Consider the following 20,200-nt stretch of genomic DNA (forward strand, 5'->3'; position numbering starts at 1 on the left):
CCAGAGTATTGTGATGTACTACAGGTTAAAAGTTGTAACTTTGAAAAAGAATACAAATTGAGTACTTTTTCCCCCAGAACCAGGATTTGAAATCAAAGCCTCATACTTGCTTAGCTGGTACTCTACTTATTTGAGCCATATCTTTACCATGACTTTTTGCTGATTTTGGAGGTGATGTCTCACAGACTTTTCTGCCCAGGCTGGTCTCAAACCAACCACAGTCATCTAGATCTCAGTCTCCATAGGGTTACAGGTGTGAAACATGGTACCCAGACAAAATCACTATGGATTCAGGAAACAATTACCAGTGGCTTTCTTTGTACTAGGCATTTATCACCTTAACAACTTGATTGGGACCTCTTCTTTGGTAATACCAAATTGAGACAGGAAGACATTACATAATTTGCACAAAGCCACACAAACTGCATGAACCTTGTTCCAGTGAGCCCTGTGGCACACTGCAGAGCCCAAGAGAGACCTGCCTAAAGAGTGGGTGAGGAGTACTCGGCAGGTCCCCAGAGCCCTGTGTGGCCTGCTGTAAAGAAGGCTGAGGAGAGGAGGAAAGAGGGGAGATGACTGAGGCTCATTTTGAGGGTAGGTAGTAACAGGAGTTAATGGAAGCAGCATGAGCAGAAGACACTAGACCTGGAAGATATGGTTGGGAAACAGGTTTTGTTTACTTGAGAAGAGATGCAGGCTAGAGGCCAGTTTTGCAGGCTCTGTTTTGTAGTAGATTTTGAGCAATGAGGTAGCTCAGACAACTCAAAGAAAGGGATGCTAGAAGCAGGGAAAAGAAGACTATATTATTTCATTTACCCCTTTCTGAAAACCTAAGTTACCCAGGCACACCTTACCTGGTTCTCTGCCTAGAGGACCGGTGTAGCTGAAGCTGTGGTTTCCTGAGGCTCAGCCTTTGTTAGCAGAATTCAGTAGCTCTGGCCCTGTGTCAAAAACTGAGCACCCTTCCTGCTACTGATGCTCCCCCCATGTCCTCCCCTAGCCAGCCTGCAAGGTAAGACAACACTTGAGCCAAGTGTCATCTCACACACATAATCACGATATCCTGTTGCCTCTGCTGAACTCCACTAATTAGAAGAAAATCATGAGCCTGAAGGGAGGGGCCATCAGGAATAGATAATGGGAAGTCTGAACTAGGGTCGGTCTGATGCAAATAGTCAAGAAATTATGTCTAGGAGCATATGTGTGTGTTTGTGTGTCTGTCTGTCTGTGTGTGTCTGTGTATGTATCTTTGTGTCTTTGTAGTTATATTTGAGGCTGGGAATCAAACCAATGACCTTAACATCCAAGGCATTCTACCACCAAGCAACATTCCCAACCTATATGAAATGGAACTGTAGTTTCCTGTCTGTACTAGGTGAAATTCTTGGAATTCATTCATTCAAAACTCTGTGTATTGTGCCAGGAATATCCTTACTTTGCAGAGGACAGCAAAGCTTTTAAAAACACTTTGGTCACATACATCCTAGATTATTAGTTATTATTATTACAGTCCTAGGGCTTGAACTCGGGGTCTGTCGTGCACTTGCCTGGCATGCATGCTACCACGAAAGTCCCACTCTTGCCCTTTGCTTTACTGATATTTCAGATAGTCTTGTGCCTTTTTCTCAGGTTAGTCTCAGACCACAGCCCTCCTACTAACACACCCTGGGATTAGAACAGGCATGGAACACCGCATGTACATGTTGCTCAGGGAAAGGGACTAACAATTTGCCCAGGTTTGCTTTGAACTACAATCCTCTCAATCTCTACTTCCTGAATAGCTGAGATTACAGGGATGAGCTACCACACTGGGCTGCAACCTAAGTCTGTGTAGAAGTCCACACTTTTTGCCACTGTGCTTTTTTTACTCAGATTTCAAAAGTATTTAGGGTTCATTTCACTTAGCATCATATTATGCGTTCATAAGGGCATAGCTATTAGGCTCTTGTGATCCTCTGCTGTGACTAGCCTAAACCCGTGCTAATTAATCCCTATGAGGGAAACCATAGAGTCCATGTTTCTTTGGGTCTGGCTCACTTCACTTAGGATAATTTTTTCCAAGTTCTTCCATTTCCTTACAAATGGGGCAATGTCATTCTTTCTGATAGAGGCATAAAATTCCATTGTGTATGTGTACCACATTTTCCTGATCCATTCATCTACTGAGGGGCATCTGGGTTGGTTCCATATTTAAGCTATGACACACTGCTGTAATTACTTTCAATATGCCATGTGAAACCGTAGCTTTTGTTGATGATCCTCTTGTATCCCCTTCCTGTACCCACGCTATCACTGTATCTCATCTGAGTACCCTGGATACTGTATATACTGGTATTAGAACTAGGGAAGTGAAAGGGAATATCAAAATCGAGATACAAAGGATAAAAAGACAAACGACTCCAAAAGCAACACTTGCAAAAACCATTTGGTGTAAGCGAACTGAACAACTCATGGGGGGAGAGGAGAGGGGGGAAAGAGAGAGGAGGTAACAAACAGTACAAGAAATGTAACCATGGCCTAACATATGTAACTGTAACCCCTCTGTACATCACTTAGACAATAAATAATTATTTATTTCTAGAAAATCTAAAACAGAAAAGTATTTGGGGCTCACTAATGGCTATGAAAGTGCTGCAGATGACTCAGTATTTTTAAGTCATCCAACTCAGAGAATGGTGACGTTAATTAAAATATAAATGTCATAGGGATGGGCACTAGGAGTATAATAACTTACGCATATGCCACCTGGCAGGCAGGCTGCACACGCACGCAGGCAGAGGCAGTGTTCACGTGCGGATGGGAGCATTCACTGTTCCAGCAGCCCGTGCCAGTCTTCTCCCATTTGGCAGATCAGGAAGCAGGCACACAATTGTTCCCACCAAACAACACTCTGTAAATAGAGTAGTGGTTATTTTGCCTACAGATGTTCTACTGTCTGACACATACAAGAGCTAAATGAATGAGCACAGCCGGTAAGTGATCCACAGATTGAACTCAGAGCAGCCCCCCATCCCACCTCTGAGAGAAGACATTTCACTGTGGCCATGTTGTCTGGGCTGCCACTGTAGGTGTATCTACGCATGCACATGCAGATCCCTAGATCCTATCAGTAGAGTTTGAAAAAGTCAAAGCTAGAGTAAACTACCGAGGCCATCCATCTGGAGAGTAGAGTCCTACAATTAAATGGGATGATGAGGAGACAGGTTATAAACCCAAAATAGAACCTTAGAGGAGGGAGGGGGGTATGAGGGACAAGGTAACAAACAGTACAAGAAATGTATCCAATGCCTAACGTATGAAACTGTAACCTCTCTGTAAATCAGTTTGATAATAAAAATTTGAAAAAAAAAAAAAAAACCTTAGAGGATACCTATATATAGAAATGGAGATGCAGAAGAGGAATTTTCAAAAGCAGCGAAGTTATGAAACAAAATAAGCCAGTCCCACAAAGGCAATTATCCTGTGTCCTCTCATTTGTGAAAGCTAGGGGAAAACAACAAAGCCAAGGTTGTGACAGAAGGGAGACTACTAGGGAGGTGGAGAGGAAAGAGTGATAGACAGAATACAGTTCCATAGGTATGTATGGGGATGTCATCATGAAATCCCTGACTATGCACAATTTGTCTTTTTGTTGTATAAATTGAAGAGAGAGAACTAGGTATAAAAGCAAAGAGGAGAAAGAAGGAGAAGGGTTAACACAGAGTAACAGGCCAGTTGTACATGACTTGGTATAAGCAAGTTCAGGATATAGCACAAATGCTTCACCGGCCTACGAGGAGCCCTGTAGGTGCCGAGTGTGCAGAGCTCACGAGTGTGGACCTCTTTGGAATTTGGGGAGTAGTCTCTGGTGCTGTGGAGAGAAGGGAAGGCTCAAGCAGAAAGAGAGCAGACACTTCCAGAAATCAGCTCCAGAGGAAGCAGGGCGATGAACCGCCATGGGTAGGAAGGGAATCAGAGCTGCCAGTGGACATCAGAGGAGAAACAGAAGAGTAGAGGTTGAGGAGAGAAAGATAAACATTGATGGTTGAATTGAAGATCCTCAATTCTTTAAGAAAGAAGCAAGTTCATTCACTTTAGAAAATAAAGGGAACAACTTTAAGAGTTTTAAGGTGTCAGGCTTAGCACCTGTCCTGTAGCATTTTTTCGCTCAAGACTGGCACTCTACTCATTAAGCCATAGCTCTAAACCCAGCTTGCTACTAGTTAACTAGAGATAAGAGTCTCACAGACTTTCCTACCCAGGCTGGCTTGGAACCATGATCCTCATATCTGAGCTTCCTGAGTAGATAGGATTACAGGCTTTAGTGGAAGATATTTTAACAATTTGAGGCTATAGCTGATAATATGTAATTCAGTAGGGAAGACAATCCAGGCCATGTGGTAGTGACAACCTGTCCCCCAAAACAAAGGAGCTCCTCCAAGACCCAACTGTTAAAACGGTCCAAAAAGAAACCTATCTGGACATGGCAGGGGATGAGAGGAGATGGATCTTGATTTTTGATCCAATTTATGAGCCTATGTCATTTGATTGGAGAATTAAGTCCATTAATGTTGAGAGTTAGGATTGAGAGATGATCGTTTGTTCCTTTCATTATAGCTATCTTGTTAAAAGCTGTGTCTTCCCAATTCTTGATCTAATATTCTGGTTTTCTATTTAGTGTCCATTTCTCTGTCTGTATTGTGAGCTTGATTATTTTCCCTGTGTAGTAACTCTTTGAGGATTTTTTGAAAGCTGGTTTGGTGGAGATGTATTGTTTCAGTTTTTCCTTACTGTGGAAGATTTTTATTTGACCTTTGGCTATGAATGAGAGTTTAGCTGAGTACAGTATTCTTGGTTGATAGTTATTTTTATTTAGGGTTTGGCATACCTCATTCCAGGCTCTCCTTGCTTTCATGGTCTCTGCTGAGAAGTCTGGGATAATTCTGATTGCTTTTCCTTTATATGTGATTATTTTCTTCTCCCTAACAGCTTTAAGGATTCTTTCCTTGGACTCTATTGATCTTGTTTTGATCACAATGTGTTGGTGGATGTCCTATTCTGGTCTGGTTGGTTTGGGGTTCTAAATGCTTCTTGTATCTAGATAGGCCTATCCTTCTGGATATTTGGGAAGTTCTCGGCTAATATTCTGTTAAATAGGTTGCCTATTCTATTGACTTCTTTCTCTAGGTTTTCCTTGATACCTATTAGCCTTAAATTGGGCTTCCTGATTGTATCTTGGAGCTTCTGGAGTGATCTGTTTTGCCAGTTGGATTGGTTTTGTTTTGATTTTTTTGTCTTTCTCCATAGATTCTAGGGAATCTGCAGTTCCTGAGATTCGATCCTCTGCTTCATCTAGTCTGGACTGTGGGCTAGCAATTTGATTTCGAATCTCTCTTCCTTCTGACTGGTCTTTCTTGATGGTTTCCATGTCTTTGCTATAATTTTCTCTTAGGTCCTGTGTGGACTTCCTTACTTCATTAATTTGGTTCTGAGTGCTGTCTCTCAAATCTTTTAGCTGGGTAGCTATCTTTTCATTGGACTCTTGAAGTTCATTTATCTTTCTGTTTGTGGAAGCCATGAAATCCCCTATTACTTTATGGACAGATTGGTATATTGATTCAAACTTTTCATTTAACATTTTTATCAGTAGTGTTTGTAGAGCATTTTGAGAGTTCTCTTCTAGGTCTTCGATTGACTGCTTTGCTTCCTGCTTGTTTTGCGTGGGAGATGAGATTCCCTGGCTTGCCATCTGTTTTTGTGCTTCTTCTGCCCATTTAGATTGGAAATGGCAGTCTACAATTACCTGTGAGCACCATTTAAGACCTAAAGCAGACCTTCCCTTCCCTCTCTTTTTGTATATAAAATCAAATTTGGTGTCCCCCAAAAATACAATTTTAATATAACAACCAACCCTGAGCCCTGTATTCAGTAGTTACTTATTTACCGCTATAATCCTATGAGCAATGTTTGTTCTTATATTAAATTCTTTTTGGACTGGTGGGATTTCTCTATGAACCCCTTTGATTTACTCAGATTGAACAGGGATACTCTCTATCTGATAACCAGGGGTCAGTGGAGTCTGGAGTTCCTGGAAGTAAATTTAGGAGGGTAAGTTAGGAGTAGTGAAGAGAATAGAGTAAAATGAATGGGGGTGATGATTTTGGTTTAGTTTCAGTGATGTGGAAAGGTGGAGAAGAGTAGAATTGGTAGAAAGAAGGAGGTTAAGAGTGAGGTTAAAATGATAGACAATGGAGAGTCTGCAGAAAATAGTAAAGGTATTAGTCAAAGGAAAGTAATTTTAAAGAAAGAAAATGTGAAAAGAGAAACAAAGCAAAAAATAAAGGAAAACAAACACACACAAAAATATTACCAAAAAGAAAAAAACAAATAAAACAAATAAAAACAGAAAACAAAAAACAAACGACAACTCAAAAATGAAAAATAAAAAATTTTAAAAATGTTTTTAAAATGGAGTCTTCCCTGTTTGGGTAGGCTCTCTCCAGTGTCTGGTTTCCTTCCGATGATTTACAGTCTTTTTTCCTGCTGCTTGGCTGGTTTGACTTGCTTTCAGTTTGCAGGGGTTGGATCTGCTTTGACCCTCCTCCCCTGTTAGTTAAATCCTGTGGCTCTGTGTTTTGCATAGCTTGTAGGTAGGACTTGGTGTGTCCTCTGTAGATGGGGGATGCAGAACAGTCTCAGGAACCATGGCTCCTCCCATCTGCTGTGGGGCCTCTGCCTTTAATGCCAGGCTTTGTACAGGCTGTGGACTTAGCACGGCGGGGTGCCTCTTTCCTACTTTACCTAGCTAAGAGTCACTTGCCCCTGGGGAGGTTCCTCCCTCCTGGGTGGGGCGGACTCCTGGGCAGAGCTGGCTGTGGAACTCAGCTCCATTTGCAGGTGGAAATTGGGCTACCTCTGTAATGGGGACATTTATCTTTCTTGGAACTGTTTACTCTCCAGTCTGATTGTTCAGTGCCACCAGTAGCTGCTTGCCACTTCCAGTTTGATTTTAGAAATTCTGCCTGCTGGAGAGTCGGTAGCCACAGCGTCAGTGGGGCGGTGCTGAGCCGGGCAGCTCTGGCTGAGTTTGCCTGAGTCTGTGAGCCAAGGCCTAGGAATGATCTTCCCGCCTGGGTGGAGCTGGCTCTCACAGTTCAGTCGCTCTTTCCCTTTTCAGAGATGGCCCCTTTGTCTTCGCTTTCCCCTGGCCCACTTTAATTCCAGTCCGGTCTGACCAGGTGTATGCCAGTGTCAAAGATGGCGCTTTGCTCTGGGGGTGAAGGGAAGGGCTAGCTTCCAGAAGCTGCTCTGTGGGTGCGAGTGAGAATGTCTTTCATGGGGTGCTCACGCTTTCTCTGTGATTTCGGCCCATCCATGCTCAGCCTGTGATCGGCGTCTGTCTGCCAGGATTTCTTCCTAGTCGCCGCTGTGTGCTTTAGGTGCGTGGAATGCTGGGCGCTGTGCTGGTGCTAGCATGGCAGTGGGACGTCGTCTGGAGCCCAAATCTGTGTTTTCAGGCCAGCAAAGTTGATTTTTCCTTCCTGGCCAGAATCCCTGTACTGTTTTAACTTACTTGGGCTGTCTTTCTAGGAGTGAAAGTTTCTCTGGAGTGATAAAACTGGGATGTCGGAGGGAGCTTAGCTAGGGCTCTGCTGCTCCTCCGTTATCTTCCTGCAAGTTCCTCAATGCATTCTTAACAAGCAGATGGTTGGCAAAGAGCGGGGCATCGGTGACGCAAGCCTGTAATCCCAGCTACGCTTGGGGCTGAGACCTAGAAAATCAAGGTTTGAAGCCAGTCTGATCAAAAATGCCCATGAGACTCCATTCTAATCAACCAACATAAAGCTAGGCCAGAGGCATGGCTCAAGTATTAGAACACCATTATGAGCAAGAAAGCTAAGCAGGAGTGTGAGGCCCTGAGTTTAAACATCAGTACCAGTACATACAAGAAAGTTGACAGGCAGAAATACTGTCTACACTCACAACAGGGTTAACAGTGTTTGGGAGATAATAAGTAACATCTTTTGAAGCAATGAAGGTAAAAAGCATTAAGTTCTGTGTGATGGAAAGGAGATGTTAACACAATGAACTATAATCATTCTTCCTCCCTTTTACATGACCCTTCTATAATCCTTAAAATAGTCGATAAGATCATCTCTACCTTCCAGACAGAAAAGGTCTGGTTCTCAGATTTGGGTCTTTTGCTGACTGTACAGCCGATGACTCAGGTGTGCCTGAGGAGATCTGCATAGCTTCCACATTACAAATTAGCTCCGATGGATATGAGGTGGTATCTGGCTGTGTGATTTGCTTGGATAATATTTAACTCTAAAATATTCTCTTTGCACATGTATACTAGTTAATTATCTAGTTAACTAGTATTATCATACTAACTCATTATTTCTTTTAAAGAAAAATATTTTGGAACCTTTTTCTTAATGTCTTAAAAGATGTCCAGATACAGTCAATATAACCACATGACTTTCTACACCTCTGTCCTAACACTAGATTACTAATTACTACAATACTTCTTTTTCAGGTGTGAAAATGAAACCAGGTTCAAAACAGAAGAAGTGTTTTGGGCTTATAATTTCTGCCCCACTCCCTACTCCTGGACCGCGCTTGTGGGGCTCATTTTATATCTGGTTTTCTTTGCACCTGGTAAGCCGAAGCTCTGTTGTTATTTTTGTGTTCAATTGTCTCCTTTTGGAGAAATATGCTACTATTTTTCATATTCTTTACATAATCTTTCCTGAAGTTCTGTTTTTATTTCTCAGGAATGGGACCAATGCCTTGGACTGTGAATTCTGAAATATACCCACTGTGGGCTAGGAGCACAGGCAATGCATGCTCATCTGGAATAAACTGGATTTGTAATGTTGTGGTTTCACTGACATTTTTACACACCGCAGAGTATCTTACATACTATGGTAAGAGCTTAATTTCTCCAACATACTTACTTTAATTTTTACTATTTTATCATTTGTTATTGGTTATATTTTGCTGTTGGAAATAGCTTGTTCTCCAAAGGGCTTGGCCTTGCATCTGAGGAAAGATAAGGGGAATTCTTTCCTCATTAGCATGGAGTCTTTGTCTCTGAATGTGTCTGGCTTGCTTAAGCACACAGACATCCAGGCTTGGCCTGTGCTGTGGAGGCCTCGCTGCAGTCATTTCCATGTCCCTGGAGACCAGCACCACCACTTCCAAAGCTGGGTGAAAACGTGCACTAACCTGAGTTCAGAGCAAACAATAACAGAAACGACTAGGTTAAAGAAGCACTTTGCAAATCTACTTCAAATCTCATTTACGAAGGGCACAAAGAAGGTTCCTGCCTTGTCCACGTGATTTTCTAGGTTGGGACAGTATTCTTGAAGGGGGAAGTGTAAGGTTCTCACTCTTGCCTCTCTAGTATATGTGGAATGTGTAGACCCTACCTCACCCCATGCTTGGAGCACTGAAACTCCTTCTTACCAGAACAGGTTTTCTGGGTGTCCCCTCCTGCCTCAGGACTAAGTCCCAGGGCTGTGCCTTTCTCATCAGGGATTCTGCCAGATGAGCAAACACATTTGTTGAAGACTATGAGAAAACATTTTAAAAAATCTCTTTTCTCTCTCTCCTGGACATGCTAGGTTGGCTATTTGCTTTTAGTTAATATTATTTGTTCATTGTTTTCATCTTTTTAAAACTCTTCACTGCCAATCACCACTTAGAATATGAAGAAATAATGATTTTCTTGGAAAGGAAATGCACTTTAAGCCACATACATAAATAGAATATTACACTTTATCCCAGTTTGCAATTTATTTTTATGTAATCTCATGAGTTTATCTTCATGACATGCTAAGTATAAACAGAATATTATTTACTTATATTTTCTGATTCTGGAGAATGTTGAACTATTTGAAGGCTTACATAGACACTAACAATCCCAAGGGGCTGTTTTTATATCAAATGGAAACTCATAGTCCAAATAATGAAGTCGACATGATAGGTAGGTAGCAAACCACTCCTTGAGTCTATACTGCTGGAAGAGCTGGGGCAACAGTGAAACTTGTGTGGCACATAAGCAAGCTCTCCTCAACACCCAACCAGAAATCTTTGGCTTTATGGACTTTCCTTCCTGCCAACACAGTGGTCTACTCAGTGTGTAACTCTCCAATGGGGTAAATAGTTTAATTCTGGTTAGTCCCTTCTCTCTTCTGAGTATCATCTTAATCTTACATGCTGTATTTTTATATTCCATAATATAAGAATATACCTTTTTGGTGTGCCAGGTAGAGCTTGATCTCAGGGCCAGGGTGCTCTCTTTCCGGTTTTTTGCTTAAGGCTGGTGCACTATCAGTTGAGCCACAGCTCCACTTGGGCTTTTTTCTAGTTAATTGGAGATAAGAGACTATTGGACTTTGCTGCCCAGCCTGGCTTTGGGTCTCAGCCTCTCAGGTAGATAGGATCTCAGGTGTGGCCTCCTGGCACCAAGCTAACAATACATCTTAGGGATCTTTTTCTCTTCAAATGTCAATGTCTTTTTTTTCTCTCCTTGTTGATTGTTTCCTAAGAGCTCAAGTATTGATCCTTTCTTTCTAAACCATAGATCTGCCTTGAATGTCCTTCAACAATGTTTACTGCCAACATACTATTTTCTATATAGCATGGGTGGCTAAAAATATTACTTGGAGACCAATAGATCAAAGTTCCCGAATTGTGGTATTGAAATTCTATCAAACATGGTCTTTTATTCCTCATTTGTATAAATCAATTAAATGTTTATTTTAACCTAGAATATAGCTAACAGGATTTACTGCTTTCAAAAAAATGCTAAGAAATCTTTTCACTGTTTAAATACTTTGTAGCACATTTGTTACAGACATTATTTCTTTTTCCCTTTCCCTCCAAAGAGGAGTAAATGGGGGTGAGAGTCCAGTGTTGATGGCTATGAGGCAGAGCAGGCCTGCCCACACTTCTCTGTGGTGTGGCCAGAGGTCTCACAGGAAATCCCCACTTCACTTGCACTTTGGCATTTGCTTGCTTTGCAGTCTTCAGAGCTTATTTGTCTTGTGTTTAGTCACATTGCCTTGATAGTGGATGACATTGGGAATCTAGGTTATAAGCAAAAATCTCTCATCTCTAACAGTTGTCTTAATTCATCTGTTTTTATAGGAGTTTAGATGGTTTGGTAGATTTTGTTACTTCCAATTAAGCAGTGGCATAATTTCCAAAATTAGGAAAGATAAAAATGATTACGTAAAGCCAAACTAGGTTTGCTTGTTATACATTTTGCAGCTTAGCAGTCAGGTTTAATCCAAAATGTTTTCCTATCTGCACTTACTCTGTGTAATCATCATGATCAACCATCTTTTCTCTGTCCCTCATTGCTAAAGATTCCATTTCTGAGCCATTGCTCACACATGTAATCCCAGCTGCTCAGGAAGCTGGGGTATGAAGATCATGCCCCAAAGCCAGCCTTAAGCAAAAGAAAGACAAACAAGATCATGAAGCCCTAACTTCAAGCTCCAGTACTAGCAAGAAAATAAGAAAGAAGATTCCCTACCTATTATACTTGCACTTCTCTGTCCCTAGAAGACAGTTTCCTTTTTTTTCTTTAATGGAGTAGAATTCTGACATTTTCTAAGCTAGCCTATCAGCATCACCCTAGCATGAAAACTTACCCTAATCCTACCTTGTACTGTCCTTAGAAACCACTTCCCTTCCCTAACCATTTAATAGTTGTTTAAAATCATCACAGCATACTAAGTTCTAACACCCAAACTTCTAATGGGCTTATGACACACATTACTTCTTTTCTTTTTCATTCTAATTTATCTGTACCCTTGTATCTTCTCACAGCTTCTCTTCAGAGCAGATTATTTTGGATGGTCTTTTCAACAGCACTCTTCCTCCATAGTTTTGTGTCAAGACATTTCTGTAGCTGATTAGTAAGTAGTCTTAACAGTAAGACTTAGGGCAAGATTGAGAAAATTTAAGTCAGTTCTTTAACATCTATGCTTGTTTAGTGTATATACTGACTTTGAAATATGCTTTATGTTGTTTAGCATTTTATTTGAGATCTGTTACCCACGTACACCAAATTCTGACAGATGGCTCTCCACTCCCCAAGCTCTGCCCTAAGGAGATGACAGAAGAGCAAGTCTCCTTCTCAAATAGCTCTTCATCAACTCTCCTATACCCGCTCCTGACTGGGGATAAATTATTCTAGAACCCTAAACTGCCAGCAATTGAACAGGAACTGAGAAATCATCTTATTTCACTTTATAGGGAGCTAAATCGGAGGGGTTAAGTAACTCTCCAGAAGACACACTGATAAGACTCACTTAACAAGAGCTCCCTTCTCCAGTCATTTGTCACACAAGTCTTTTCATTGCCCCATTTCATATGCAGGAGGAGCCTCTGGACTAAGAGCCAAAACTTATGCAGGGATTCCATCCTAGTTAGTTGTTCTCCAGCAGAGAGGAAATATGTGCTTATGTTTTAACTGGGAATTACATTATAAAGGAAAGGCCATCTTAGAAATATGTACAGACTCACCACACCTTCATATACCTCATCCATCCAGGGTTACTGCACTGACACAGAAAACACAGCCAGGTAATTCTTCCTCTTGGTGGCTGTGCCACCCTTACTGCATAATCTTTCCTTTTTTTTTTATTGTCAAACTGATTACAGAGCAGTTACAGTTTCATACTTTAGGCATTGGATATATTTCTTGTACTGTTTGTTACCTCCTCCCTCATTCCCTCCTCCCCCATCCTCCTTTCCCGTTCCCCCCATGAGTTAGTTGTTCAGTAGATTTACACTAAACAGTTTTGCTAGTATTGCTTTTGTAATCGTTTGTCTTTTTTACCCTGTGTCTCTTGATTTTGGTATTCCCTTTCAGTTTCCTAGTTCTAATACCTGTATACACGGTTTCCAATGTACTCAGATAGGATACACAGATAGTGAATGTACAACCACAAGAAGCGGATATAGGAGGATCATCAATAATAGAATCTACGGTTTCACATCGCATGTTGAAAGTAATTACAACAGTGATATAACAGTCGTTTCCATAACATGGAGTTCATTTCACTTAGCATCATCTTCTGTGTTCATAAGGGTATAGCTATTGGGCTCTTGTGATCCTCTGCTGTGACTAGCCTAAACCTGTGCTAATTATTCCCTATGAGGGGGACCATAGAGTCCATGTTTCTTTGGGTCTGGCTCACTTCACTTAGTACAATTTTTTCCAAGTCCTTCCATTTCCTTACAAATGGGGCAATGTCATTCTTTCTGATAGAGGCATAAAATTCCATTGTGTATATGTACCACATTTTCCCGATCCATTCATCTACTGAGGGCCATCTGGGTTGGTTCCAAATTCTCGCTATGACAAATTGTGCTGTGATGAACATTGTTGTGCTGGTGGCTTTAGTGTGTTCTTCTTTGTGGTTTTTTTGGGTAGATGCCCAAAAGTGGGGCTGCTGGGTCATAGGGGAGTTCTATGTTTAGCCTTCTGAGGAATCTCCATACCTCTTTCCAGAGTGGCTGAACCAGTTTACATTCCCACCAACAATGAAGTAGGGTTCCCTTTTGGCCACATCCCCTCCAACATTTGTCATTGTTAGTTTTCTTGATATAGGACATTCTTACTGGGGTGTGATGGAATCTCAATGTTGTTTTGACTTGCATTTCTTTTATGGCCAGTGATGTAGAGCACTTTTTCATATGTCTCTTGGGCCATTCTCATTTCCTCATCGGAGAAGGCTCTTTTTAAGATTAAGTAGGCATAGTTCTGCGGGTTCATTTCTGGGTCTTCAATTCTGTTCCATTGGTCTTCAGGCCTGTTCCAGTGCCAATACCAAGCTGTTTTTATTACTATAGCTTTATAATACAGCTTGAAGTTGGGTATTGTAATTCCTCCAGCACTGTTCTTTCTGCTTAGGATTGTTTTTGCTATTCTGGGTCTTTTCTTGTTCCATATGAATTTCTGGATTGCTTCCTCTATTTCATTAAAAAACGGTGTTGGTATATTAATGGGTATTGCATTGAATTTGTAGATAGCCTTTGGCAATATTGCCATTTTGATTATATTAATCCTCCCAAACCAGGAGCATGGGAGGTTTTTCCATTTCCTTTGTTCTGCCTTATTTTCGTTTGTCATGTTTTTAAAATTCTCATCATAGAGGTCTTTCACTTCTTTGGTTAAGGTTATTCCTAGGTATTTTATGCTTTTTGAGGCTATTGCAAAAGGAGTTGCTTTCCTGATTTCAGCCTCAGCATTTGGGTCATTAGCATATAGAAATGCCATTGATTTTTGAGGGTTTATTTTATATCCGCAACTTTGCCAAAGTTGTGGATCAGCTCTAGTAGCTTGGGAATAGAGTCAATGGGGTTCTTTAGGTATAGGATCATGTCATCTGCGAAGAGAGAAAGTTTAAATTCATCTTTTCCTATTTGGGTCCCCTTTTTATTTTCTTCTTGCCTAATGGCCAGAGGGCTAGGAATTCTAGTACTATGTTGAAGAGAAGGGGAGAGAGCGGACATCCTTGTCTTGCTCCTGATTTTAAAGGGAATGGCTTTAGTTTTTCACCATTTAGAATTATACTTGCTGTTGGTTTGTCATTCACTGCATAATCTTACATCAACACTTACCTGAACTCATAGTAGGAACATTCGTAGTGTGTATCAGTTTAAACTAAGTGCTCTGAAGAAAAACTGGAATATATTAAAAGAGAAAAAGCAGAGAGGGCTACTAGGGTTTTGAGTGACTGGAAAGATAGTGTAGCTATGGGCTCCAGTTAGGTCTTACTTCACCAATGTCATGATTGCACTTGGTTCTCAAAATGAAGAAAGATATTCTCTCCTGCCTGCCAAGTGCCTAGGGTCTTAGTGGGTAAGATACAGACTTGCAGGCCTACAGTCAAAATGCTGCTAGGTTATTATGCTATGACACTTGTAAGAAAGCCCCGCCCCCAGTCATGGGAGTGAGGCAAGGTCTCACAATGGAACTTATCTCTTCGCCCCTTATTGCTAGTAAATGATTTTGAGTTTTGAAATATAAATTTCATTATATTTACAGGGATAACCCAGGTGGCAGTAGTGTCTCAGTCTCCTTTCACACCCTGGTTGTAAATAATTGACTTCGGGAGGCGGGGGTGGGGGGTGGTTGTCAAGATCATGTCTCTCTAACTTTAGCCCACACATATATATATTCACATTTTTTTCCATCTTGCAGGAGCCTTTTTCCTCTATGCTGGGTTTGCAGCTGTGGGACTTGTTTTTGTCTATGGCTGTCTTCCTGAAACCAAAGGGAAAAAATTAGAGGAAATTGAATCTCTCTTTGACAACAGGCTATGTACATGTGGCGCATCTGATTCGGATGAGGGAAGATACATTGAATACATTCGGGTGAAGGGAAGTAACTACCATCTTTCTGACAACGATGCTTCTGATGTGGAATAACTTTCAGCTGATGATAGTTGCATATTTAAACAAATGTAGGGGAGAAGAACAGCAATTGGTGACCTCACAACCTGCTCTAACCTGGTTCTTTCCAGTCTCATGATGAATGACTTCATATTCTAGAATATTTGATAGAAGGAAAAGTCAAAGTACAATCATAATAATGAAATGTAAAAATACTTATAGAGATTTTAATCTAATAATTCTTAAGCAAATGTGTATAATTCCTTCCTGAGGTAGTCTAAACTGAATATTGTAGCCAGTGACTCCAGTGGTACCCTTTATTCCTAAGACCATATATAATTATTAGTGGTAATAACAAGTCAGTGACAATCTAGGCAGATTACCTATGTATATGTATAACAAATGTTTGGGATGGTCCAAGGGTGTTTTATGTCCAAAACATGGCTGATTGGCCCTAAATTTTTCTCTCTTCTCACCTGTTAGAAAGTAATTCCATTTAAGCTTTCATCAACAAATTCATACGTGTCCTACCAGGCCACAGCTGTCCTTGCCATTGGGTTCTCTGTTTGATTTTTCTCTCTCTCCAACTCAGATACTGAGTTCTTTAGAGCCTGACTCCACACAGGGTCTTTGAACATTATCAGAAGCAGGTATTCTAGGAATTATTTTCATACTTTATTGCATCATATATTTACACAGATACACTAGCACGTTTTGATAAGAATATTTTATTGTCAGAGCAAGAAAGATGAGATTTTTATAGATTCCTCATTCATTAGTCACTTAGGAATGCAATTATAACTGCAAAATAGCACCAGATCTATAACTGTATTTCAGGGTGTGTTTTTGTTCATGCCAAACTCAACACATCAGCTCCTCCTCTCCTGTGCCTTCATTGGTGTTATGTAGATGGATCTTGGCAGATTATTTTTTCTTTTGTTTAATCAAACAGTAATTTCTGCAACAAAAGAGATGGAAGAAACCAGTGCCCGAAATAGTTCTGTAGTTCTTGATGTTTAGTTAAAACCATTCCACTTATTTTTCTTGGGTTTTATTAGTTCTTCCTAAGAACCGTGTCACTTTTCTGGCCTTGACCTTCTTGTAACTCTAGAAATATAAACTAGCTTTTATTTTACATACCTTTTCTCATTTTCTCTGACATTTGCCAAAAGCCCAAGGTACATAAATTTGTTTCCCTTTTTTCTCATGGTTGGTTTTTTACCTTGTCTAAAAATTGATTGTTCTAATATAGCACATCCATAAAAAATGTTGACTTTTCCAACGATGTCTTTCCGAAGTGTTGACTGATTTCTGTATACATCATGGAATTCATAATTCTTGTCATGGTGGTTACTAAATTCACAAAATCATTTGCTAATTCTCACAAAAATGTGAATGAATGTTCTGTGGCAGAGAGGAATACACCAGTTGATGTGATTTAATATGCTCTAAACATGTAAGAATAAGGTACTATCAGTATTTGATAAGTGAAAAGTGCTTTAGCTGGTCCCCAAGATGCTGTGTTCTTCTCAAGTCTCACTTGTTCCTATCACAATTTGAAGGCTGGGAATTCAGTCAAGCAAGTTTCACCAGAGTACTTAACTAGTCACTTTCGTGCCCTAAATATCCTTCAACCAAAAAAAAAAAAAAAATGTTTTCTCTGTTTGGTCACTCATGTTTTAATGTAGTATTTTAGAGGTTTCCCTTGAGTTAGGTGCTTTGACAGTTGATTTCTAAGAGGATATTAATGTTTCTTGCCAGAAAAACAGATAGAATTTAACAGAGTAAATTATTTCTTAACCCATGAGAAATTTCTTACTCGTAACATTTCATACAGGTAAAGTGAAAATGAGCTATTATGTGATACAATCAGAATATTGTGAATAAAAATATACTTGAGAGCAGTAAAGTGCTCTAAAAATTTATTTTCCTGATTTGTTCAAATAATTGCCTCAATTCCTCTCTTTATCCTAGCCTTAATATTCTTACCCTGAGCTGTGCTATTACTGCACATCAACTTTATTAAAGGAGCAACTGGACTCACTGTTTCTTAAGGCAGAACGTGGCCTGCTTTCCCTGACATAGGAAATGAGGTTTTCAGGTTTCTATTTATCAATGTGCATAACAGGGAAAATGAGCCTCAGTCCTCCTAGCTCCGCCCCACATTCACAGTGCTGTTAAGATTCTGCATCTCTGCAGGACATGACAGGCACAGCATAAAAATTATAACTTTTAAAAACAAAACTTGAAAAGGAGCCTTATAGAGCATTAGGGTATTTGCAGGTGGGGCGGGGACAGCCCTGGGGGCTTGGACTCAGGGCCTGAGCACTGTCCCTGGCTTCTTTTTGCTCAAGGCTAGCACTCTACCACTTGGACCACAGTACCACCCCTGTCTTTTTTCTGTATATGTGGTGCTTAGGAATTGAACCCAGGACTTCATGTATAGGAGGCAAGCACTCTACCACTAAGGCCACATTCTCAGCCCGGGTATTTATTTTTTTAGATTCAAGCATTTATAGCACATTAAAGATTAACCATTTGAATTTTGTAAGTTTTTTTTAATATAGTGCACCTTTTAAGTTCTGAGTATCATTGGCTACCATTATCGACTTTCAAAATATCAAACAGATTTTAAGGATAATTTCTACATGGGATGATGTGATGTGACATATTCAAACAGATACAGATTTTATTCATCATGCTTTTGACAGAAATTGCAGGCTGATTTCTAAAGTCATTGCAGTCAGTATGGGTGCAGTATGTTTCAGGAAAATGGAATGAAGAAGGCTGTGGTGGTGCTGAGGCCTGCAAGATGGCTGATCTGCTCCAGGACTAAGAGAATAAAGCACTTTATTGTCTACGTATAAATTCATATGGTAAAATGTGATGTCAGAAAGTTTGTTTACATATGAAGGAAAATACTAACACTCAATCTAATTTTGATTGTTATACCTTTGTCATTAGCTAAAATATTTTAATATGAAAGACCTAAAGATAATGCTTCCATTTTAGATTTTCTTACCAGCCATATTATATGAGAATAGCACTAAAGTTTATTTCATTATTGAATTTTATCACTGAGCCAGATTTAAAACATCGTCTTAAAATATTTTTTGTTCTTCATTCTAAACTGAGAAATCCATTAAAGCAAAGAGTTTGTAATTGTTTATTGTAATTTGAGTATCTACTATAGAGCCGAAGGAAAAAAATGAGGCAAAATTTTTGGCACCTTATCCTTTGCTATTTAAATAACAAAGTAAAACTGAAACAATAATTCATAAATCCTTAGGGTGGGGATGAGATGCTACTTTAGAAAAGACTGCCCATATGTTGTCCGCATTATACTAACAGATCCATTGACACTGTGATGCAGTAGGGAAATTGGAGGATTGTGATTGATTACATTAGCACAAAAATAATAGTGAACTGTTTTATTTTAGTCAGGTTTTAAAATTATTTTTCAAGTTACTTCAAATTATAGTAAGTTCCTAACAACTGACTTTGTGATAAGTTTTCAGTTGCTGAATTCAGACCTTTTCACTGAATTAGGAATAAAAGAATGAGATGACCTAGCCAGGCCAGAGGCGGAGAATTCATAGCATGCACTTTATTCAATACCTAGTAAGTTCTCTGTGTGAGCAATGAAATATGGCTTATGTGTAGTTGCTGCCTACAAAAACACTTAGAATTGTCCTTTGGATTAATTTTAGTGTTCTTCATTCTGTCACATCTGTCAGTCTTCTAAAATGGGATATTAGGCTTCTTTAATGAGTGCTTGAGCTAGTAGCAGTGTTAAATTGTTGGTACATTTCAGTTCTCCGAGGTGACCAATATTGCTGCTATTTTCTGGAGACAGCAATCATTTTAAAATGCTAAACAGCTAGCTGTTATCAAGTCTTTCTTGTATTATCTCTTCAGAGAAGGAATTTTTTTGTGTGCCAATAATCATCCTCTGAGAGGTGTTTTTTTTTAAGAATGTTGTTTTTGAAGCACATGAAAGTATTTTATCATAATTTACTAGTGAGTGTAAAAAATATAATTCCTCTGAATCTTTATATGTATAAAGGAGAGCCTGTTGTATTACAAAATTTTAAATATTTATAAGTAATAGTCACACTTTATTTTAGATAAGTGAGTGTGTTTGATTTTGTCACATCAACCTAAGAAAAAGAAATGGACCATTCAGATAAATTTTAAAAATACATTAAAAAGTACATAAATTTAAAAAATAAAATTGTAAAGTTCTACAATTTTAGTAAGTATAACATCATTCCATCTCATTTAAAGGTTAGGAAAGATCAGATTTAATTTTCACCAAAATAATAATTTATGTTTGCTATGTCAACTGTTTCCTAGCTGCTTTTATAAGATCTTACTTGATGTTGTATGTATCTTTCTTTGTAAAAGTATTCAAATTCCTACTTAGAAACTCTAATATATATCTAAGTTAAACAAAAAGTTTGATGCTTTTAAAATGTGTGTTTTAAATTGTATATTTTAATTTCTGAGTGCATGTTATATAAGTGTTTAATGCTTCTCCTATCTTGGCAGTTAAATAGATTTATTCCTACATGTGACATATGGAATATATCTCTTAAAAATCATGAGTATGTATCATATACTTAAAGTCCTCCTATCTTATTCTGTATCAAAATATTGTATTTTTATGGAGACAGTGTTTTAAGTTATTTTATTGAAGTTCAATCTTTATGTAAAATTTAAATCATTTTTTAAGAAAATGTGTCAGTGCCAGACTGTATGAAAATAAAATTAAAATAATTCATTGCTCATGTATTTCCTT

General features: G+C 39.3%; 1 protein-coding gene across 2 annotated transcripts in view; it reads left to right on the forward strand.

Moving 5' to 3' along the window:
- Slc2a13 (solute carrier family 2 member 13) overlaps nt 1-17,687 on the forward strand; it is a 336,909-nt gene extending 319,222 nt beyond the window's left edge. For both annotated transcript variants that reach the window (XM_048366441.1, XM_048366433.1), the window contains 3 exons: nt 8,519-8,640; nt 8,757-8,909; nt 15,209-17,687. In XM_048366441.1, coding sequence (XP_048222398.1) covers nt 8,519-8,640; nt 8,757-8,909; nt 15,209-15,435 — 502 coding nt within the window. In that variant the 3' untranslated portion in view covers nt 15,436-17,687. The remainder of the gene's footprint in view (nt 1-8,518; nt 8,641-8,756; nt 8,910-15,208) is intronic.
- The last annotated feature ends 2,513 nt before the right edge of the window (nt 17,688-20,200 follow it).

This window comes from Perognathus longimembris, chromosome 1 (genome assembly GCF_023159225.1).
Source record: "Perognathus longimembris pacificus isolate PPM17 chromosome 1, ASM2315922v1, whole genome shotgun sequence".
NCBI lineage: Eukaryota > Metazoa > Chordata > Mammalia > Rodentia > Heteromyidae > Perognathus > Perognathus longimembris.